The sequence below is a fragment of the Apus apus genome, chromosome 9 (assembly GCF_020740795.1).
Source record: "Apus apus isolate bApuApu2 chromosome 9, bApuApu2.pri.cur, whole genome shotgun sequence".
Lineage (NCBI taxonomy): Eukaryota > Metazoa > Chordata > Aves > Apodiformes > Apodidae > Apus > Apus apus.
In genome coordinates this window covers 9,512,173-9,536,671 of record NC_067290.1, presented here as the reverse complement: position 1 = coordinate 9,536,671, position 24,499 = coordinate 9,512,173, and the positions used below count along the sequence as shown (strand labels likewise).

The 24,499-nt window shown below is 40.9% G+C and overlaps 1 protein-coding gene across 2 annotated transcripts; it reads right to left on the bottom strand.

Moving 5' to 3' along the window:
• Nucleotides 1–252: 252 nt before the first annotated feature.
• Nucleotides 253–23,932, bottom strand: SEC61A1 (SEC61 translocon subunit alpha 1). Of its 2 annotated transcripts, none has more exons than XM_051627675.1 (12): nucleotides 23,654–23,932; nucleotides 10,820–10,887; nucleotides 10,055–10,120; nucleotides 9,879–9,957; nucleotides 8,823–8,954; nucleotides 7,969–8,078; nucleotides 7,603–7,756; nucleotides 6,523–6,683; nucleotides 5,679–5,876; nucleotides 5,136–5,327; nucleotides 3,438–3,514; nucleotides 253–2,560 (listed from the first exon to the last, which is right to left on the bottom strand). In XM_051627675.1, the coding sequence occupies exons 4-12, from the start codon at nucleotides 9,937–9,939 to the stop codon at nucleotides 2,374–2,376; spliced, it is 1,272 nt and encodes a 423-aa protein (XP_051483635.1). In that variant the 5' UTR covers nucleotides 9,940–9,957; nucleotides 10,055–10,120; nucleotides 10,820–10,887; nucleotides 23,654–23,932; the 3' UTR covers nucleotides 253–2,373. The 2 variants fall into 2 exon arrangements, with proteins under 2 accessions (XP_051483635.1, XP_051483634.1); XM_051627674.1 differs by lacking the exon at nucleotides 23,654–23,932 and adding an exon at nucleotides 12,388–12,494.
• Between the last annotated feature and the right edge of the window lie 567 nt (nucleotides 23,933–24,499).

Here is a 24,499-nt window from a genome sequence, read left to right as displayed (position 1 = left end):
GCAACAGGGGAGGCTTAGACTGGACATTAGGAAAAATTTTGTCACAGAAAGAGTGGTTAGACACTGGAACAGGCTGCCCAGGGAGGTGGTTGAGTCACCATCCCTGGATGTGTTTAAGGGTCGTTTGGATGTGGTGTCGGTGGACGTGGTTTAGGGGAGAGCTCTGTAGAGTAGGGAGGATGGTTGGACTCAGTAATGTTCTACTACAAGTGTCAGAATTTTAACAGTACTCAAAGCACCAAAAGCCAAGCATTAGCTCCAAAGATGTACTTTATTTCATTATAAAGCAGATTGTTTAGGCATTATTTCTTTTTGTCAACATCCACTGTACAATCAGCAGGTCCTGCTTTGAGGACATAGCTGCTTGATAACAAAGATTCCAGCACTGGACAACAAAAATACAGATGCATAGAACAAGTGCTGCTTAGACACTGAAGAGCTAATGGTCTGAACTGCAACTAGTTCAAACAGATGATATGACCAAAAATACAAGCCCAGCTCCAGCCCAGCCAGAACTGCTTGCCCAGAAGTGGAGTCCTTTTAATTTCAAACCAGAATTTGTATTGGGCTTCCTGGGAAAAAACACAAATATCCCCAAAGCAGAAGAATCACATCATGCTCCTTCCCTTTCCTTTTAACCGTCCTTTGTTTCACATCAAAATTGTGCTCTGGCATCTATACTTTATAAAAAACAAAACATTTTGAATATAGTATGAATAGTGAATGGTTGGTAGTATTTCATGGATACTTTATCCTGATACTTTTATTCTTTTTCCAACTCTGATCCTCACCCCAGGAGTTTCATTTTTATTGATAGGTGTACCACATTCCAAATTTGCAGGTTTCTCACACATTTCCTATTTGAGCTCAATGCACTAAGAAGGGTTTCTGGGTGTCATCTGTGTTCCTTGGGTATGTAACAGTCCCATCATTCCAAGCAGAAACAGTCACTCACACACTGCCAGCCCAACATGCACAGAAGGCAAGTTGATGCAACACAGAGAAAAATTTTAACTCCTCAACATTTTAACTCCTCATTCTGATTTCCACGTTGTGCAATACTGATGGAGGAAAAGTGTATTTACAAGACTTGTACACAGATATTTGCATTTGGTCCTAGGCACCTGATTAGTACTGATGATCTAAATTAAAATGGAAAATGAAGTATTACTCTGGTCCATTAAAGCCTTCTCCTGTAACTTCTCCAGTTTGTAGGTGTGATCCTCAAAAATAAGGAGTAACAAATACCTCCTGAAAAAGTACTTTTCTACACACCATTCAAGTCAATGAGATTAGAGGGTGGAAAAGCCTTCTACTAAAGTAACTCAGAGTTATCTGACAAGGGTCTCGTGTCTAGATCTATAGAAACAGAGAAGTAACACATTCTTTTCACACTCCTTTGTTGTAATGAGTCTCAAAATTCTCTAGATATGAGTAGTCAGATAACATCCTGATTGCAACACGACTGGAATTTATTATCAGTGAAAGAAACTCAGCTTCAGCAAAGAGCACAAGCAGATTTGCACCTAAGCAGCCATAACATCCACTCTTTCAGCAAGCAAGTTCTACTACTAAAGGCAATTAAAACTAATCAGAAGGCTTTACAAAGCTGCCAGTATGACCAAGTTTCAAAGTTGGAATTCTTAGGCACAGACCCTGGCAGAATCTAGATTGACCTGAGTTTTCTGCTTGTGGAGGAGTGGTGGTGGGAAAGAACACATTCGTGTCTTATACAGAAACTTGACAACAGTCTCAAGCCAATATTCAACATCTGACAAAGTCTAGCATAGTAATTACAAGACAAAACATTTTGGAATTAGAGATCTCGTTTACTAAAAAGAAACAACTGCCTTCCAAATCTGCCATACTGAAAAAAACCCACAAAATAGAACAATTACGGAACTTGAGCATCAGAGGGAGAGATTTTTCTCACCACTACTGCAAAGGAGCTGCAAAAACAAGTTAAATGGAAAAAAAAAAAAAAAAAAATCACTTCCAAGCATTCAACCCTCCCCACAATTATTTATTAAAACCTGTAAAGGCTTCAGGTATAATAAATTTGAAAGGGGCTCAAAAAAAAAATTTCAAGAGTCACTGAAATAAATCCAATTCAGAAAGCTGATTCTCCTAAAACACATAATTAAAAAACAATTTTCTTAAAAAAATTTTTTTCTACATTTTTCATCATCAATTTATAAAACACAAACAGTATGCTAGAAAAGTCTGAACATAAGGGAATGCACTTTGGAAACATTATTAAAATATGTGTTCCCATAGAATGACATGGTCAAGTTGATGTTACTTCTTTTCACCTGACTGGCTATATTTTGAGAATGCTCCTCCCCTCTTTCCTGGGTCCATGAGAAGCTAGGTTTAGAAAAGAAGAGCTCCCATACTGCCAACTTCACTCTGTTCCTTTACAAAAATTTCAAAGTACTGATAAATGATAGTGACAGCAAGCAAAATTCCAGTTCCAGACCCAATTGCCCCAAGGAAGTCTGCCAACACGGAGAGGGCACCAATGCAGAGACCACCAAATGCAGCAGCTGTAGGGATGTACCTGTACAACACAACACCAGAACAGAGAAGGTGCCATTAGTTTCCCCAGGATATCAACAAAACCAATCCCACTGAGTGCAGAAAAAACCCTACAGAGACTCTAACCAGGCGGTTCAAAAAATAAGAATGAAACTACATGCATGGAAAAATGTCCATGGCAGAATACTTGCTTCTCTCATGGGTCTATAATCCAAGTTAAGGAAGGTGCAATAGGGAGTGCCAGCATACCAGGTAAGAAAAAACCCTCAGCCTGACTGAAGTGAAAAGAATGCTAAGCTGAGAAGAGAAGGTATCACAGTCTACCATGCAACTAAGCACAAACATTAAGTTTACAGCTACTAGCTCTTCTGGTTACTTGCAGATGACTGAAATCTAAAATTACAATCACATTTCTGTAACAGTAAGGGAGCACAGGTCCTACCCTGTGATTAGAAAACCTAGAGAGACCAACCCCTGCCTACCTCTGCACCTAGTAGATTTAAACAAGTACTTGTTTAAGAAGCAAGGTCTGCATGAAAACAGTAGTTGAGACATAACACATTAAAAATTACAGTAAAAAATACTTGTGCATCAGTTTGAAGCAGTGATGTGCACTCAAATGCTCATTATTAGATATCCTACAAAAAAAGTACAAAAATTAAAATATAACATGAAAATACAAGCTTCAGAATTCAAGGCACATTCTTTGATGGTAAGGCAAGAATATAACGTACTATCCAAGTCTCCCATTAGTGAGAAGATTCTATGCCTCATGCACGTAATATTGAAAGTGCACGAGCATCTGTGTTACAGCCTCTAGAAAATGGAAGTCAAAGCAACATTTGTCATGTTTCCCCTCAACACTTGTGCATAACCAGCCTGTGAAATGTGCAGCTCACCTGTTAAGTTCATGTACCATTGAAGTTTCTCTGTGGCCTCGCATTACCATTTGTTGTTCTTTCAACTGTTTGGCAACCTGTATTGAATGAAGGAATGGAGCAAGTAAGTTTAGTGTCATTTGCCAAGGTCATGGAACTATGGGAAAACAGAAGCAAGACATTTCAGTAAATAGTGGTAGGTTTGGGTTTTTTTGCATTATTTTGGGTTTTTTGGGTTTAGGTTTTTATATTATTCATCTGAGTTTGAAATATCCAGTATTTTAACTTCAGATGGACTGCAGTCACAGGCACTTTTCCACACCACCAATTACGTGAAGCTTTTTGGATAATTCCAGTCTTATTAAGACGAAAATCTGGAAACTGATAGGCTCTCACACACACACAATTAAATTCCTGCTTTGCCACCTCCCCTACTCCTGGTTAGGGTTTTGTAGATGTTAGCAAAACCACCTTATGAAGTGCCCACTCCATTTCAAACTCCCACATTCAGCTGAGCTAACTATTTATTTGTGGGGCCATATTAGAAAATATATGGCTTATAAAAAATCCCTTCTTGGAACATTATTCTTACACTGGAATTCTGCAATTGTACAGGGTTACAACAGAGCCCTACAAACATTCTACTAACAACTGAAAGAAACCAACTCTAGCCAGGGAACTTCTGAAGGTGCTTGTCAATGAACCTAAAGTACTGAGAAAACATATTTTCAAATGGTTAAGCTACCAGTTTTCCACTACATAGCAAACATTTAAGTAATGATTAATTGTTTTTTATTACTGACCTCGTTTACAGGAACTTAAAATAATTTTATTCAGTGCTAGGAAAGTATGTGAAAATGTCAAAAGCTGTATGTTGGTTTATGCTGAAATAAAAACCTGGCTATACATGGCTGTGTGTCCCTGCGTGCCTGACAACCAGCAGTCAGATGCAAGCCCAAAATGAGAGTGCTCATGCTGTTACAGTAACTGTGCAACTATTACATATTTGCTAGAGAATGGATTAAACCATTGCCCATGGCTGCCAAACTTCATTTCCTACCCAAAACCACACAATAGAAACATACCAGGATGACAACTATTTTCCATCTTGTTTTCCAATTCCATTTTCAGAATGATGCAGTTGCTGAACATCAATTCTGTAGCAAATGGAAGTTTTGAGAAGCTAAACTCAGGTACATGAATACACTGCACCATGTTCTCTGTTATCAGCACTCTCAAGTTAAAAAGAACAACCTCTAGTTCATCTTTCTCAAAAAACAAGTTAAGAACTCTCTATGCCAGGCACTGGCATTGAAGCTTTACCTGCAAGTTTTTTAAGAGGCGACTGCCTTGCACATGGTGCCTCTGTCACTCAGAGCTGGAAGAGTTTCTACCTTTGCTGTTACCTTGCCTGCCCTCCCACTCATCAGAAGTCACACAGCAATGCTGAAAGTTTCCTAATGCCAGTGAAAGCAATTACTTGAGTTTTGTTGTTGCTTTCAAAAAAATAGTAAAGAAAACAGGGAAAAATTACCTCCATTCTGCCCTCATCCTTCCTACCCACAAAAAAAAGACGTAGACACTGTTTAAATAAATGATAAATACTATCAACAAGATTATCAGCAAAGTGGATATTTCAGAAGAAGGTCAGTCTTATTCTTACAACAGCCCATCTGTTTTCAACATGTAAGCTTACATAGTATATAATTTTAAACTTACATCTTTGGCAGAGGAGCCAGAGACTTCAATCCATGTCTTAGAGAAGAAAGCACAGGAGCCCAACATAAATACAATATAAACAACTGCATGTACAGGGTCTTCTAACACTGAAGAAAAGGACTCTGGAGGTGACAGATAATAACAGAGTCCACCAACTGGGTAAGCACGAGCAGGGCCTCCAGATGATGTGTCCTAGAAGAAGGAAGCAAGCAGTCACCAACTTTCTTACTATTTCTTAGTCATTAAGCTAAGCTTGAGTTTCTATCACCTTCATGTCACTGTGTATAATTACCACTACAGCATCACTCAAAGATGCAAACTTACTGTCCCAGGCAGTTTCTGAAGTGGAAATAGAATACAAAAAGAAATAGCAAAAATACCTAGGACAGCAAAGAATAGCCCAAGGTAAAAGTAAATGGAGACTTAACATCTATGCTCATCACAGCAAGTCTCATACTCTACCATTAATTTAAACAAACTACTAATTTAGGAGTTTCAGTGTACTCTTATAAAGCTGTATGCAGGATGAGAAGGAATACTCACAGACCAAGTGCCCAGCAGGCTAACCAGTAAGTTGCCACTGAAGCGAGCAGAAAGCATCTGGGAGATGACATACAAGTTTGACACCAGGGCTGACTGAAGAATGATGGGAATGTTGGAAGTATAGAACAACTTGATAGGGTAGGTGTTGTACTGGCCACGGTAGCGAGCAGATTTGATAGGAAGATCCACTCTGAAGCCCTGGAAAGTTTTCAAAAGGAAGTTCCCCATTATATCTGGACATCAACACACATCATAGGTCATAAAAAGCAAGTGCAGGGCCTTGACAGCAACACAAAAAACCTGCAATCATTTTGTGCAAGTACACCCTCTACCCAGAGGTCTATCCATGCGAACACTTCTGTAAAGGGCCTGGAAGCCTGCAGGGTTGTCTGAACTCACAGGTACCAGAAGATATGAAAGACATCAGAAGACGTGAGAAGTTTCAAGACTGAAGATAGCATCTATGAAAAGAAGCATTAGCACCTTCTGTATTCCTCAGCAGTTTGCTGGATCAAACAGTAAGAGACATATATGCTTAAGAAGTATTTTTCAGCAAAAAACAGTAGCGTTTGGCTTAGGCAATATTACATCTACACAATATCACATCTATTTGTGTTTTTTTTTCAGAAACCAAAGGAGGTCTCAAGCCTTTTGTGGGGCTACTGTAAGTGTGGAAACTGATTAAGAGAAACGTCAGTGTTAAATGAACATCCAAGTGTTACAGGTACAAACATGAGACTTCCGAAGGCAAGAGAAAGTGAAAATACAGCTTCCTGTAGAAGGAAGCAGATTACAAATCTACTTCCATACAAACCACTTCACTGTCCTCCTTATTCCAACTGACCTGGAAATAAATTACAATAGCAAAGACGAAGATGGTGGCAATCAGGTTCATAAGGTTGGGGAGATTCTGGCGGTAAAAAGCCTCACGAAGAGCTCTGACTTTGTCTGTACGAGTAGCCAGAAGATGGAACAGAGCAATGATGGCTCCCTCAAATTCCATACCTTGGAAAGGAAAAGAAACACCAAATTAGGTGTGCTGTGATTATCTCCTCATGTGCTTAATCTCATTAGGCATATTTCTGAAGAAAGGATTCACAGTGGGATTTCTCCAAGTCTTTTGCATCTTGAGCCTGCTCTCTGACTTCTACTACTGTCACCCTTCCCATCACCTGTGTTATTTCCAGTATTAAATCCCCCTGCAGTGGCCTGGAAACTACATCATAAACCAACAATCAAATGGGGTAACTCTATTGGGCTCTAGAAACACTGACATTCACTAAGCTCTTTCCCAGTTTAATACAATGAAATGAGGGGGCAGCAGGCTTTCTAGTATCTTTCACAGTGAGACACTAGTTAGTATTTGTCTGACAGCAGATGCGATAACCTCACTTATGTTTCTTGCTGTACAGCACCAAACAGGATCACCTCCTGTCAGGTTTGGAGAATAACATCTTTGGGGAAAAGGGTAAGACATGCAAGGAGCAGAAATAAACAGACTGTATTTGTCAGTAAGTTGGGCAGCAGGTGTACTCCAACAGCAGCCTATCATTACTGAGCTTTAATGGAGGCACTGTAAGACACTCAGGTTGAAATATTTTGCAAGATGCTACAAAATCAAAAAGAAACATTTCATACTTGCATAGGAGCACCTGCTGTATTAACAAGATTCACTCCATGGCAGCTCCACAGCTAAGATACTAGTAACAGCATTTGCCATTTAACACGCCGAAAAAAAGATTTTGCCATTTTGTACAACATTAAGACTTTTCTACAGTTGCCATTTTTGTATTTTAAATTATCATTGCACTATTCTAGATGAGAATGTACCATTTTAAAAGAATATGGGGCAGAAGTTATTTGGTATTTTCTGTGTCATTTGATAAAGAATTCAAAGGAAAGGAAATTGACTCTGCCACGTTACCTCGTCCTGTGTTCACTGTGGTGGGGCTGAACGCCTTCCACACAATAGTCTCACAGATATTGGTAGCAATGAAGAGAGAGATTCCAGAACCAAGACCATATCCTTTCTGGAGGAGCTCATCCAACAGCAGAACTATCAATCCAGCAACAAAAAGCTATAGTAAAAAAACCCCAGAGTGTTAGTCCCCTGCCTTTTTAATTTTTGTTAAAAATTAACTTGAACTAAAGATAAGGAAGGACTGTATTATATTATATGAGGAAGCAGGCACATTTCGATCTTTATTCCCTGCATGTGGGGCAGTCAGTCCATTAGGCTGATTTTTTAATTCTTTTGGAGGAAGAATAAGTTGAGAGGACCAGAAATTACCTGAATTGTAATAAGCAAGCAGATACCAGCACCCATCTCAGATGGGTCTCCATACATTCCAGTCATTACATAGACAATCGACTGTCCAATGGTGATGATCATTCCAAACACTGTAGAATACAAAAAAGTAGTATGTTTTTGTTCTGGAGAGTTATGTCAGTGAGACATTCAAGTAACTTCTTTGTAAAGAAAGCTAGGAAAGAATACATAAGGCATGGGATGTTTAAATTCAAGGGCGAGTTAAGTTTGTTTTCTGAAACTGTTTTCTGACACTGAAACTATAAACACACATGGACACTTTAGAAACAAATACACTTAGAAGAAGTGGGTTTGGTTACTGAAGATTGATTTAGACATTGAAAACTCCGAGGGTGTTAAGATATTACCTAAGCAATTTAGGATTCTTTTTTAGCCAGTGAAACCAGATCAGTAAGTGTATGGTACAACACAAAATAGCTAAAAAGTACTGTTTTTTCTAAGAGCCATTTATCAAGTGAGCACAGAGATCTCTTATTGCTGAGGAAGACCCAGGCTTGAAACTGCAAGGCAGAAACAATTAAAACAAGTATCTGAATAACAACTTTTTAGGTTAACTCTGACCAAGACAGCTGAAAGACTGGGTCCCCACAGTCTACAAACTGCTTGTTTCATCTTATGAGACTACAGCAGCAATGCCAACTGCAGATATTTCTCCCTTCCAAACTTATCTGAAGCTCCACAGCTAACAAGCCAGAGAGCAGTCAGCAAAAGACTAATGAAATACAGAAATCTGTAGCACAGCACAAACACACAGCACTCCTACTGTCAGGGTTAGACACACCAAAACATCAATTTTAATATCAGCTGTTACTTACATTTCTGTGCTCCATTGAAGAGAGCTCTGTCCTTTGGAGTGTCACCAACTTCAATTATCTTGGCACCTGCCAAGAGCTGCATTATGAGCCCAGAAGTGACAATAGGTGAAATCCCCAGCTCCATCAATGTACCTGCCAGACACAGAAAGTACAATGAAAGAAAATAATGGGATGCACCATACACAGGCACCTTTGATGTTCAAAGTTTGTTTTTTTACACCCCTTACATAACAACAGGCACAAAATTCCAAAAAGTAAAATGCTTCAATGGTAAAAGAAGCTTCTTAAAAGTCAGTCTGGTATGAAATGCAGTACTTCTCAGCACTTTAAAAACTACGTTTGCAGAAAAAGACTTTTGCTGTCAGGAACAGATTTACTCTGTAGAAAACAAGGTTGGAATCTGCTTTCTGCCTTTGACAATCAATCACTTTATTATTTAGAATTTTAAACAGGAAAAACCCAAATATTTTTTCAGGAGTACACCCAGTTGCATGCATATGCCCATCTTATGATGGTATAAACTGATAAGTATCCCAAATGATCTATAATGACAGAGAATCCAGGAAACTATCACCATTCTCAACTCACACGTGCCATTAAAAAGCCTCTACAAGAAACTGAATTTTACACAAACCATAATGAATTTTAATCTTCTGTGAGACAGATTTAAAGATTTCACCCAGAAACCCACAACACAGGAGTAATATGCTTTGAAACATGAAATCAAAAGGCTTGAAATATATAGAGAAGATTGCAACAGCAGTGATGCAGGTAATTAGGAGCTGTCTCTCCCCTAACCCTTTTCCATCCAAAATGCTCCTTAATTTTTGTACATGTATAGATTGCACACAGCCAATCATGACACTCATTTTGTCCACAAAGTTGTGCCTTTCCCAATGCCACACTGGTTTATTATTTTACATAAAATATAAAATTACTTTCCCCTCCTTATTTCATTTTTTATCTTCATTGAAACAGTGCAAGGTAAGAACAAGTCCAAAAACATTTTGATCCAAGACAAAAAAAATAATATCCCTCCTGAGATACAGACCATACCTCTATTTGAAGCCAAAATCACTCTCATCCAGTAGAAAGGATCTGCTGAGTCTGATGACATGATACCAAACAAGGGAATCTGCATTTCCAGCCAAGAGAGGAAAAGAGCATTAGAGACTTCATAACATGCTTTAAACAATTCAGCTCTTTCTTAAAAACAAGGGAAAGAAACATACCTGGCAGCATACTAAGAAGATGAAGAGTGTGATAGCTGTCCATAGCACCTTTTCCTTAAACTGAATCTAAAGTGAAAGAAAAAAACCCCAACAAACCGTAAGAATAACCAAAGGTGATAAATCTGTCAAGATAATAAGATCATGTCAACTAGGCAAACTGTCATAGTAGTTAAAGCACACCTGATCTTGTGAAGGGACAAGGTGAAAGTACAGGATATCTTAAAGACAATAACTCATCCTTCAACCATTTTATATTTTACAAGACCAAAGAAAACGACAAAGCTTTACTGAAATTTTATCCAAATAAACAAGCTTGCACCAATGAAGGTAATTCTAGCACTCCCACAGAAACAAGCCTTACATTTTCACAAGAAAGAGCTTCTGGTGTGGAAAAACATAATAATAATACAGAGAAGCTTATCTTCACAAATAATCTTAGCTGAGACGTTAAGAAGCAAAGAGTTTTCAAGCTGCTGTTTTAAACTACTGTAGTTTACACTCCAGTAAGTACTTCCTTCACCATCTCTCCACTCACTGCTCTGGCATAACCATCTGCACAATTACATTTACCAGCAAATTCATCCTTGTACAACCATACCCAGAGTACAGGATGCACTAGACAAGTACTTCACTGAAAACCAACATGCCTGGAACTGCCATTCACTCATGGAGAAAAAGAACACAAAATCCCAGAAATGCCAACTAAGCTGTCAACATTTTATACTACACAAATACAGGTCTACGAGGAGAAACATATTAACTTACCTTCCGTTCTGGCTTTTGGATTTCAGGCAAGATAACACAGAAGGGCTTGATTACTTCAAGAAATTTTACTGTAGGGAAATTAGGGAAATTTATGACAAAGTGAACACACAGATTCACAGAACACTGGCAAAAGCTCAAGTAAATGGAATTTGGACACGTAGTCCATATGTTAAAAGTCCCAGTTAAGGACAATGATTTGTTGGGTTTTTAAAAAACTAAATTCTTATCTGTTATAAATACATCTAACCAGCTGAACCTCTGTAAGTACAACACACACTGGAAACAGGAAAAGAAAACAAACCAACAAAACATGCCAAGAGTCTTCTCCTTTTACCCAGCAGGCTGACAGCACAAAACCCCTGCCACTCTTTTGCATGAGTTCACCAATACATCTGAACTTTTAATTCATAAATAGCTCCTCCCTATGCCTGATATTTGAGAAATACAATACTTTTGAGCCATGCAGTTTAATAATTCCCACACACTGCTCATAAGCTGCTTTACAGAACACCTCATGCAATGATTGCCTTCTAATCCAAAGGCCACATCCTTTGAACAGAAAAGTCAAAGTTGGCTCAGTCTTAGAAAAGGCAAACAAAAGAAGAGGGTATCTGCAAAGTCACAATTCCTCCTTCAAGCAGAAAAATCTGATTTTGAACAGAGTTAATGCTAAACTTCTCAAGACTAATCTAAGACTGCACACATATTTTGGGCTGGTTTGAATTAAAAAGCATAACCTGATGCAGAAGAACTGAAACTACTGGTGGCTTTTTACTTCTCTGTGGAAAGCAGCAACTTTAGTGTCAGTTCTGTAACACTTCAGGAGCAGCCCATAAAAATTATTTACTTGATTTCCAACCATTCATTGACTGAAAAGTTACACTGGGTCATGATTTTAAACTGAAACCCAAACGGTGATTCCCCCCCCACATCTGCAATAACATGCAGATCGACTGAGGTGCTGTTCGAGCAGCTCTTCCTCGAGGCAGCACACACTGAAGACTTCAATTCACTCGGATTGCTTAGGGGCTGCAGGTTACTATTTCTGGTTTACGCTGACAATGTAATTGAGGTTTTGGCATGAAGCGTCACGATGTGGCAGCCCATCTCTCCCGAGCCCGGTACCGCAGCGGGCACACTCCAGCAGGGAACGGCAGAGCCCGGTCACCAGGCACCAGAGAGCCAGCTCCCTTCCCTAGGGACACCTGCCATAACCAGGAATGGGACGCTTAAACACGAGAGGGAGGGAAAAAAAAAAATAATAATCCAGCGGGAGCCTCCAAAGGAAGGGAAACCCGCCCAGGGAGGGAGCGAGGTCCGAGGACCGTGGGCCCAGGCTGGGGGCCGGCGGGCGAGGGCAGGGACCCCTGAGAGAAGCCGCCAGCAGCCGGGGGGGGCGGGGGGCACAGGCCCCGCGGGGAGGGCCCGTCCCGGGCCACTCGTGGAAGCGCAGCGGGTGCTCGAGCCCTTCGGCCGCCCCGCACCTCACGGAAACCCCCCTCCCCTCCCCTCCCTTCCCCTCCCGCGGCGCGGCAGGGCCGGGCCGGGCGGCAGGGCCCGGTACTCACTGGCCATGGCGGCCGCCGGGCAGGAGCGACGAGCGAGCGGCTGCCCCGGAGAGACACGTCAGGGCTCGAGCGCGGCCGCTTCCGCTTCCTGCCACGCGCCGCCGGCCCCGCGCAGGGGCAAACCCCGCCCTGCAGGCAGAGCGCCTACAACTCCCATCGTGCACCGCGGCCAGAGCGAGCTGCACCCCCCTTCGAGGGGGCGGAGAGTCCCTGATGCTTATTGGCTCCCCGCTGGTCTGGACAACCAATCAGGTGTCGAGGCGGCGCGCGGGCTGTTGGGAGCTGTAGTCTGGGCCGCTCTGGCCGCCATCCTGGCGGGGCGCGGAGCTGGCGCCGGGGCGGGGCGGGGCGGGGGGTGAGGCCGCCGGTGCTCGTGAGGAGCTGGTGTTTTAGCCACCAGGCGTTGCCGTGCTGCTTTAAGAGGTGCCAAGCGGTACGCACGTGTGTGACACTCACTATTTCCTGCTTCTGCGTCTTCGTACGGCAGCATTTTACGCGCTTCCCGCGGCCGCCCCGGGACGCGCTCCCGCGGCGCTGCTGCCGGGCGGGGGGACTTAAACTAAAGAGAAACTGGAGGAAAGCGACAAGCAAATCGGGGGGTTAGTGCCGAGTCAGCCTGTAGGCCCTGCGAAACCCGTCCTGGCTTCCACAAATCTCCCTGTTATTTCCTAAGTACTTGGGTGTGCTTGGTTTGATCCTTACTTTTCTGAGGTTAACTTTTAAAGACTAGTTCTAATTTCTTCCTTCCTTCCTTTCTTCTCTTCTCTTCTCTTCTCTTCTCTTCTCTTCTCTTCTCTTCTCTTCTCTTCTCTTCTCTTCTCTTCTCTTCTCTTCTCTTCTCTTCTCTTCTCTTCTCTTCTCTTCTCTTCTCTTCTCTTCTCTTCTCTTCTCTTCTCTTTCTTCCTTTCTTTCCTCACTCTCTCTCTCTCTCTCTGTCACACAGTATACTTGCCCTTCTCCAGGCTTCTGAAACCACCCATCTCCTCTAGGAGTTATTGAAGACATCTACCAATGGGTCCGAGAAGAAATTAAAAAATCGTTAAACTGGATGGTTGTTTATTTCCTTTTTATCAAAACTGGTTTTAACCCACTAATTTGTAAGTACAGATAAATAAATTGCTTTCCAACTGACAGACTGTCTGGCAGAGTTGACTTGATAAGATTGTTTTGACTTCCTAATATGAGCACCATGTCTGGTTTGCCAGAGGTGATAGGTGGAATAGAAGGAAGAACCATCAGTGGTTTTGTGGAAGTCTGGCCAAGGAAGCAGCACCACTGACCCAGACTGATGATAGAAGCATGCAATGACATGCCTATATTTGCTGAATTTATTAAAATGAGGCAAACTATTGTGAGAGGTGCTGATAACATCACTGTGCCAGATCACTGCTCATGTAACATGGCTTTATCTGCATCTAAACGACTCTGCTTTCAGCCCTTTAGAAGTCAGGTGTCTGGGTAGTTGTCTAGAATCTCTGTGGTCAATGGAGATACAAGTGGACACCTCTGGAGAAATACTCACTGTACTTGTCTTAGACATCTCTTTTCAGAGTAGATGAATCACCCTTCAGAGGTAGCTACTGCTATTGATTGTAGAGGTGACCACTTCAGACTAGATACCTGTATTTTAGACATCTGATGCTAGAACAGATGAATTCCACCTGTGAAGACTAAAGGTTTCTTCTCAAAGGTGTTACCTTTGAACCAAGCTTGGGCATTTTTGTAAGTCTGAGGGGAAGCCAGTCAATCTACTGTTTGTATTGTAATTACTCATTTGACAAAGAGATAATATCAATCTTTTAGGGTCTCAGATCTATTTCCCTTCTGGTGAGAAGTCTATCCCTAAAAAAGTGGCTTTGTGGGATAGAGGCAAACAGGTTTGTTGTGCTTTATCTGTGCCATAAGAGTAGGTAAAAATATTTAACAGACTGTTACTCTTTGCATGGCCCACCTGTCAGACTTCTGGTGTTGCACTTGTTTTTTAAAATAATTTTAGACAGTAAGATAATTTGGTTTCCTACCTTAGAATTATGTAGATTTGTCTATTGAGACATGGAAGCTGAAAACTCAGTGTTTTTCACTTATGTCTCTATTTTGTCCTTCTGGGCCTGAACACCTTGATAACTGGGGTGAAGAGGCTACAGTCCCACAGCTGAACTTTGCCACTGAAGTTCTTTTCTAGGTAGAAAGGTTGATGAAAGAAAGCTTTCTTAGGACCTTACAGTGAAACAAACCTGGTTTGCCAACTGAAGTGAAAAAAAAAGAGGTACGAAGTTCAGCTCTTTTGTATAATCAGCTGTCACTGTGCAGAACAGAAGAGCAAAGGAAAGAGCAAAAAGATACAGTTATTTGGGAATTATTACAGCAAAACCATGTGAGACACTGGGGCAAATTTTGGCCTGATGTGACTTCCTGATTTTGACAGTTTGTCCAGGGGAAATATTTTGGCAGCCAACTGGGAGACAAAAAAGGGAATTTGATACACTGGGGTTGATTTTTACACTGTTTGGGAAGCACCTACTGCTGCAAAAGGACTCAGTGTAGGCTGGTGCCAGCTGGTACAACTGGAAAGATGTTGAGGAGGAGGAGGGCAGCATGTAATTAATAAACTGCTCTTTACAGAACAGCAACATCTGAGAAGCAGATGTAGATTTTAAACAGCTTGTTCTTTTTATGTTTTGCTCTTCTTTGAACCAAATCAGCCCCTCTTATGTAACCAAGCTAATCCTGCTTCCGAAATAGTGTAATTTTGGACCATTAAGAACATTAATATTCACTTACTGGCTCTGAAGTTTGTTAGCCAGTGTCTTCCACTGTTTCACAGAGTGCAAAATCTTCAGCATTTATTGCAAAATTCTACATCTCAATATACCTCTATTGCATTAGTACAAAGTTGACATTCAGTTATTGCTTTTGAAATCAAGCTTCACTCTGTGGCAACTGACTATGGATGCTGGATCCAGTCATGCTGAATTGTACCCTGGGGCAAACAACAAAGACTATGTGATTGCTTCAAAGGCTGGAGGTAAAAAGCAGAAAATGGAGGCAGAGAGTAGAAACTGGGGAGAAACACAGATTAATTTTTCCTTTTAGTTCTGGCAACATTGCTCACAGAAACTGGCTACAATCCCTATTTGAAGAGATCACATTTTCCACACCTGTGACACCATCATACATTTCCACACCAGTACATTTTATCAGTGTGCCAAAGCTGACATGTTGCATTGAAAAAAGGCTTTTTTTTTTTTTTTTTTTTAGTGAGGAGGCTGAAGGAGACACTCCAGCAGTTGTTACACCAGGTCTCATAGCATCTGTGGGGGCTGGGATGGCAAAGGACACAACAGATCTCTTTCTTTGTACCCACATGTGTAAGTAAACACATGCACAGGTACAGTCACCTTACAAAACAGGGCTGGTTAGTGTCTGTGGCACTAGTCTGCCACAGAGACAGCAACCTGTGACAGCAACAGCCCTTTGGGCACCAGGTCTCTGTACAGCAGTGTATCCAGTCAGGGATTTGGGATGTACAAACTGCCAGTAGTAGCCTGTCTAACCACAAGGTGGAAGAACTGCTTTACTTATGATGCCATCTCAACGTGCATGAAATGCACACAGCTGTGTAGGCAAGTTTTATTGCTGTCGTTATTTAATTGTTATAGTGCATCTGTGACCAAGGGGCCCATTCAGAACCAGAAGTCCTCGTGTGAAGTGTAATACAGATACAGTCCACAGTCCTGCAGGGAGATCCCAGTGCCTAGGCAGTGGTCAGGTCTGCAGGAGTTCACTAGGATCTCTTTCTCTGGATAGTCCAGCTACATTTAGACGTCCCTTCACTTCATGAGGCTCCCCGAAGAGACCATGCAATCACTCTCAGATGTAGCAGCTGTATCCCAGTGCTCTGACTGTTCCAGGGAGCAACCACAGATATAACATGCTTTATACCTCCCCTTTCCTTGCCACCTCCACGCTGTCTCTCAGGCTGACATTTGCTTGTCAGATGTCCTGACTGATTTATCTACCCACACAGATGGGCTCTAGAGGCAGTAACATGCATGAAGCTGCTCAGGTCACAAGTGGAAGCTCATGGTCTGAATGGCAGGAGAGCATGGACACGAGAATGACCTTCAGGGAATCCTAAGTAGACAACATTTCTAAAACAAATTGTTTATTATGCTGCTAACCTAAAAGAGGCTTAAGTGCAGGCTCCTTCAGGACAACAGCCAAACTCCTTTGATTCAAACAGAGCTGGAGTTTCCCCTGTAGTCTGCACTCAGCAGTCTCCCAGCTTGCCTGCAAAACCTGAAGCAGCATGCCAAAAGGCAAAGAGGATCTTCTGATGTTGAGAACCACATTTCTGGTTGAAAAATAACATTTTCTTACATAAATATGAACTTTATTACAGGGCAATGGGAGGAGACCACATTAAAAGGTCTTTTTGTCTCAGTGAAACAAAAAAGAGTGATTTTTTTTCTAGCCAATCAAACCCTATGATTCCTTAATAGAAAGGGCCTTAAAAAAACTGTAAATTCCTTCTAGCCTTGCTGATTTCCAGTTGAAGTGCATTCTAAAATATGAAACCTGCTGTTTCTATAAGGCACAAAATTAATCTCTCCTAAGTCCAGATGGGTAAGAAATGAAAAATTTTATCCTGCCCTGAAGATCATAGGGTGTTTCATAACTGTGGGTACTTGCGAAAAATTTCCAATTTAGATATCTAAAATGAGATACCCAAACCACTGATTAAATAGAATTGCCCTGGATACATCAAAAGAAGTAAGCACAGCTTCCCCAAATTCTGTTAACAGTTTCCAACATCGCTATCAGAACATGAGAGGTTAACTGAATGTCCTGCTTTGCATGAAATGTTTTGAATCCTGAACTCTTGTTATGACTCACACCCCTATTTCTCCAATTTGTTCACCCAGGTGCTCCTAGAACATCACTTTATTCCATGCATTGATGGCAGTACTTAATAAGATATCTAAAATACTCTATAACACTGTAACTTTAATCAGCCATGCTCTTAGCTGGCAGCATTAAAGCAGTGCTTTCTCAATAACTAGGATCCTGGATCTGATAAAACAGACCTTCTGTGTAATGTGCACTTGTGTAAGAGCCAGTGGCTAAACCCTGATCTTGCCAAAGAGCAACAGCAAAACTTCAACAGGACCAGCATTTGTCCTTTATCTTCAAGTGAAGCCTCAACATTTCAAGTAGAAACAAAAGGTAACATGCAGCTTTGCAATTATGGCAGTGCTATTGATTCAGCCACCTTCTGTTTACTAAAATGTGCCACGAGGGGGACAAATCATGGTAAAATTATGCAGATCAGCAAAAACAAGTCAGGCAGATACCAGTGTCAGTACCTGCAATTTTGGCAGCTGAAAAATATGCAAGAAGAATAAAAAGGTTTTACCTCCTTCCCTGAGAGATGCAGCATTGGTTACTGCTGGCCACAGAACTCCAGCCTAGATTGATAATGGCTGCTTCTCCTCTGACAGCCTACAAATTATACCAGGTCATGGTGAATCAACAGGTGACAATTTCAGCAAGACTGAAAGGCCCACAGCTAATACAACATTAAAGTCTGGTTTTAAAGTCTAAATGCCATGTGTTCTCTTCCTGCCATTTTTAAGGTTATTGAAATATCCAACATTCTGTTTTCTGTCAAAAAAATCCCCACAGAATGGTTATTTTTCATACCCTACTTGTTTTACTGTAGCTTATCTAACTGGATTCTGTAAAAAATTATAATAGAACTAATCCAAACATGTTCATATTTCTAGGGATTAAGAACTAACTTTTGCTTACATGATCTTCTCAAACCAGGACCAATAATCAAAAACTATTGACCTAGAACCATTGTTTAGAGGGGGAAAAAAAAAATCAAACAGCAGTGTTCAGAGCATTAAGGAAGAAAGTGCTTTTCTTGGACATATTGATGCCAGTTTCCCCTAAAGTGTGCATGGTCTAATAACCAGATACCTACAGTTCTGATAATGGACTCATTTACATAAAAATCACTGCCAGTTTGATTGCAACAGTCACCTTGTGGAAGTTGGCTAGGCATAAAAATTATCGCTACTAACCTTCTGAGAAAGCCTTTACACCTTTGCAGAGACAGCTTTTAGCACAGGGCATTAATTTAATAAAAAAATTTATGAGGCATTAGTAAAAATACCTTTCATGCTAAAAGCACATTGGACCTATACTTAGGGAGGGAAAAGCACCAGTAAGAGGAGGCTGTCTGGTTTTCAAGTCATCAGATCCTAAATGAGGCTGGATCCCTTCAGCCCAGCTGGAATGTTCTGGTGGCAGTCAAAAAAAATATAGCAACATGGACACTGGACTCGTGCATCTGCAGAGGCTGTTGTTTTTCAGGTCAATATTTGGCTATTGGATTTGAATGACCTCATGCACTCAGTGACAGAGTTACACTCTTTTAGTTTGTACAGAAATGTGTAACTTGTGGTGCACACAAAGTAGGGCCAAGCTTTGCTTGTAATTACATAACTTTTTCATGCAAGTGAAACATTTCATACATTAATTTTCTTGCATGCAGTAATTATCATGTGCATGCTCAAAAAGAAAATGTTGCACATGTAAAATTATGCTTTGGATCCTGGAATAGAACTGAATTATGTTTTCTTCATGGATATTTGCAGCTTGCTGTTTAATTCTTCAAGTCCTTCAATTTGATCTCTTGAAAACATCAGCTTTTAAATCCAAACTGTCTGTAAATTAACTTTGGAGCTATTGTCTTTTTCTGTTTTGGAATTCTAAGCAGCAGCAGCAATTCATCAAGTAAATTCTAGTCCTGGCTTTAAAACCAAAGCTGAAACCTGAGCTGTTCTGTTTAGTATACAGCGAATGAGCTTTGATTTGATTTTTATTGTATTTCATTCAAACTTTATTATAAACCATCTCCCTGGGACACTTGCATGAGAAACAGTTTGCAAGTAAAACCAGCATTGTATTTCCAGTCTCCTATTTTTAAAGGTTATTGTAACATTTTTCTCATGCTTGCTTATCTCCATAATATCCCACAGTATGGCAGACAACTTCAGATGTTGGGTAACAGAGCTAGATGTCTCTGTAGGTTTTTCTAATGGGTTTTCTTTTCCCATACTACAAAAGGGCTTCACTGTCATTAACCCAGTGACCAGCACTTCTGCAGCCTGACCATGAGCTGTCCCCAGGCAGCTCTATTTCCGCTGGACTTTGGGTCCAGTTTTGTCTCAGCTGTTGCACTGACATGAAATTGGGTGTAGATCATTTTTGACAAATGTTCCTCAAAAAACTTACTGTAATTTAAATAGAGATGATCTTTGTGGATGGTCCAACAGTGGGGTTTGTGCTATGATTTATTCCCAGTAGCTGGTTCCATCTCTAGAACTGATCCCACCCATATTTTTCAGTGGTACAACAGTGACTTTCAGCAGGTTTGTATTCAGGGTGGGCATGTTTTCTTGATACATTTCTTCCCTTTAAAAATGATGTTTAATCCAAACTAGATATAGATTAATCACAATATATCACTTCTTTTTAACTGTCTTTTGAGTACTGTTTATCTCTTCATCTTAGAGAAGGCTTTTGTAGATCTTAACAGGATGACAGGTTTGGTTTGAACCTGCTCCAATTACAGTCATTAGCCAAAAATCCCGCTGGGTCACATCCTCTGAGTGGATCACAACCCTGTGGATCTCCTAATGCACTTTATTAAAAGTATCTAGTAAATCCGATAAGAACAGAAATGTGATTAAATACACAGTGCACAGATGGTTCCAAAAAAGTGAGCTACACCTTCAGTTTGAATTTGTGCTTATAAAGATTTACTTTCCTTAAAACAGTAACCCATATAAGTCTTTATCAAGATTTACCTGCCTCAGCAAGGAAAAAAAAAAAAGAGCAGTAACTACAAGCTGATCTGTGCAATATTATTGTATTAGAAGCACATTAAAATCCTCCTTAAAAGCAAGCAAGCAGGACCCTGGCCAACTGGAAAGAGCAAGAGAATAGTTAAAACTCCTGAGTTTTATAGACCTGCCAAGTGGCTTAGCAGTCTTTACTGAACATTTCTGTTATAGTGACTTGCTTGAAATAAGAAACAAAGAAAAACAGATTAAAGATAGAGCTGCTTAGGACAGCAGCACAAGTACAGCAAAATTCATGGCAAGGTAACTATTATTTTGTGCATCAGGTGACTGCTCCATGCTGCAATGCTGAGCAGGGGTGGATTTTTAATCAATTTTGAAAAGTACTTATGGAAAACCTTTAGTAAGGTTTTATCAGCTATGAATACCGGAAAGCAGGTGAACTTCCTATGCCATGGTTTTGTTCAGATGCTACTTGGCATTTTGTATAAGAGCATGAAAAGCCATCAAGCACTGAGCTATTAATGCATGAGTCATGACAAGGCTTTGCAGCAGTTATCAGTCTTCCCGTAATCTTTGACTGTTTGTCTCCTTAAAAAAAACACTCCAAAGAGTGGGTTTTACAATGGGTTAGTTTCAGAGCTCAGGTGAAAACTGGTGCATTAAGGCACAGCTCGATATGTGACTTTTCAAGTACAGTGCTGGTACAAGCAGCTGCTCTACCACACACCCATCAGTGGGCACTTGTTCCTGTCTCTGTGCCTCTCAATTTTATAGCTTCATGGCAACATGGACTATGAAATGATGTGGCTGCAAAATACTTTTTAAAGTTCTGCAGATGAACTACAGGTCTAGTCTCTTTCATACTCATTTAGGAGTTCTGTCTGCAAGGTGAGGGAATACCTTAGTTAGCTTCAGCTGAGATTGATAATTAATGAGAGCAGTGAGCACATAACAGCTTCGGCTTCAGCACGGGCTGTCCAAGCCAGCTAGAGATCACACTGAATTTCTAGGACAGCTGACACCTGGACCATTGAATCTTCACTGCAAATCATTAGATCTGGCTTGGGTACATCTATTCAGCTTAAAGTGACACCACAGAACTGCAATATGGCTGTAGCTTTGCTGTCAACATCCACCTAAGTGTAGGTTTGTCCCAGCTAACAGAAGAGAGGAGCTGGAATCTATTAGCTGCCTTTAAAGGCCACTTTTCTGCTTACTTTTTTATCCTCTTCCCTTTCCCTGTGCACTCTGTGTTTTTGTAGACTGTTTAGTAGTTAAGTGGGAAACACAACCTTAAAAAGCATCATTACTGAAGGATGCTGCAATAAGCTTATTCAGAACCCTTTAGCCTTGATATAAGCTGGAATTTGAGCCTTCACTGCAACCTGGAAAGACGTCTCCAGTGAATGAGCACATGGCTTCCTATAATTCTATAGACAAGATGCACTTACCCTTACATCCACATCCACTTACACTAGTGTGTGTGATAGAAGGATCTGTTCTGTTTTTTGTTTTTATTGTGTAACTCTCTAAACTGATTTTTTTCAAGGTTGCCAACTAGCTGTTGTACACAGACTTCCAGTCTAGCACATTAAAAGGAAACAAAGCAATTAGGCAGCTTTCTGATCAGTGCTGTCCTGCAAAACAACTGCATTTATTTATTTATTTATTTAGCCGGGGCTTTTTAACTCCAGGGAGATGCCAGTGTATCTCACTGCCTACTCAGTCACAAACCTCAACCCTGCAAAACTTGTCCTAACCTAAAAGATTTTTGGAATCTCAGGCCTTATGAATTATAAATTACCTGTCAGTATTATAAATTACTTGTCAGCTCAACTAGGATTATTTACTTGTGCACGCTCATGGGGAAGGCAAGACAATCCCTTGTATCCATTCAGTAAGTGAGCAAGTAGATGCCATATTGTTTACACTTCAGCAATATCCTAAAACCCTCTTATGTGCATTCTGCAGGTGACTCCTTGGATGCAAAATTGCCTTTAAATGGCTAGTTAAACATATCATAGATTCCTTATGGGAATTCCCAGAGAGCTGAAGCTTTCTTATCAAAGCTGTGGTAGATCATCACAATCCAGGTCTCAGTTACCCAGCAAATCTACTGCAATTCTGTAAAGCACCTTCTCTTTTTTTCTTCGTAGCAACTGTAGCCATCTAAGCAGCATAATTTATTAAATCAAATCTACTTTGAGAAAAATACAGTTCACTCATTCTTCTAATTACTACTGTTCAAATTTAGCCTCAATTAGTGACCTCTCAATTTGCTGAAATTAGTTCTGCCTGAGTAGAAGTGTGACTAGCTATGAAGGCACATGCAATAGGCCTTACATTTCTTCTTCTACTTAATGTATTGGACAATTAGATACCTCTTGTAACTTTTCTATGAAGGAATAAGCAAAATACCCTCATTAGCTGTGAACATTCAGACCCTCTCAGGAAGGCTCAGTTTCTGAATGCTATGGACAACCATGTTACCAAAAATCAAGAGGATGACAGCAGTGCTATAATGTCATTATTCTACCATTGTATAACACCTTTTGACCTCTCAACATAACATTACAGACATCTGTGAGCCACTCCCTGTAAAACCACAGCAAGGCAGATCCACAACATGAGATGTATTATAATAACCATTTAACGTGGGCAAACCCAAGGCACAAGGATCAAATACCTGAGACTAGTAAACAAAGCAATTACGCTGGAAACAAACCACAGAGGTTCAAATTTCCAATTTGTGTTCTAGATACCAGACATCTCCCTGTGATCCTCCTCCTCATCTTGGAAAGCCTGGAAAAGCCTATTGAAGGGGTATCATAGCTTTTATGTTAGGATTTAGCAGTTGTTTCAGCCACATTTGAAAGGAATGAGTCAGGGATTTGCATATGTGGGAAGTGGTTTCCTCTCACATTACTGTATGGAGGGATGAAATACATTTCCTCTACTATGAAGCTGCTGAATAAAAAAATAAAGTGGTGCAGCTGACTGGCTGGCACTAGTGGCTGCATTTTGACCCTGATAATGAAGAGGGAGGCCAGTTTGGATAAAGCATTTCTTAGGAAAGCTGGTGAAGTCACTTGTGTTCTTACAAAAAAATTACTAGAATAGAAAAGGACAAAGTGTAGACAAAATTTGCTAAAACTTGATTAATGAGAGAACAGGCTCTTCAGTGAAACTGGCCCTGACTGGAACCGCAGGAGAAAATCTGGCTTTTAGACAAGAGTTAAAATGCAGTAATGAAGAGGCCTCCCTCTGTGCTTCAGAGAGTTTTTGTAGCAACTAGTGTTCAGGAATCAGAGATAATGATAATGGCTTGTGCCTGCAATCATCACAGCTAAGGCACATGCAGTATGCAAGGCATTTAATGTCAAACTTACCAGCATCACGCAGCGAGGCAGTGGCAGGACTAAGTAGAATGCAGGTCACCTCCTTCCAACCCAGCCATAGCCAGAGGACCAGCAGCACTGCAGAGCAGGCAGGCTTTATTTGCAATGAGACTGAGCCACAGATTTGGGTTGTGGCTAGAACCTGCTGAAAGATGAGTATCCTTAAATCCAGGCAGCTTATATTGTCTTTTTTCCATCCTTCAAAGCTGATCTGCTGCTGGAGCGATGGGCTCCTCAGAAGTCTGGAGCCTGGTGAACACCCCGAGTGGCTGTTCCCATCATCTGGGGAACTGAAAGGGAAAAGGAGGAGTTTAAGGGCTGATCAGACAAGTGGTCTGAGGCAGAAATGGGGTTAGTGGCAGAGAAACAGAAAAAATTTGCATGGAGATTTCAAGATGACCCTCAGATTCTGAGGGGAGCACTACAGCCAGCAAAAACTGGGTAAGGAAAGACACATAGGCCAGGACTAAAAAACATCCCCAGTTGTTCCTTAGCTCAGCAAGGAATTTAAGGTTCTTTTTGACTTGAAGCCTGGACTAATTCCATATATTTAAAACCCAGGATTCTTTTTAAAAGTACTTGATAAGCTATGCAGCAGACAGAGTTACCAGGTGTGTGTCAAAAAAAGAATCTCACTTCTGTCAGTAAAGAACTTCTAAAAATAATGTTATGCATATGTAAATAAAACGCATAGGAGTGTACATCCTGGAACACTTAAATGCATTTTCATGTGAGGGTAATTTCTTATGGTGAGGCAGACCAGCCTGTCAGGAGCCACAGCTCTGCACGATGCTGCTTCTCTCTCCTCTGGCAGCATAAACATGAATCCCCCAGCGT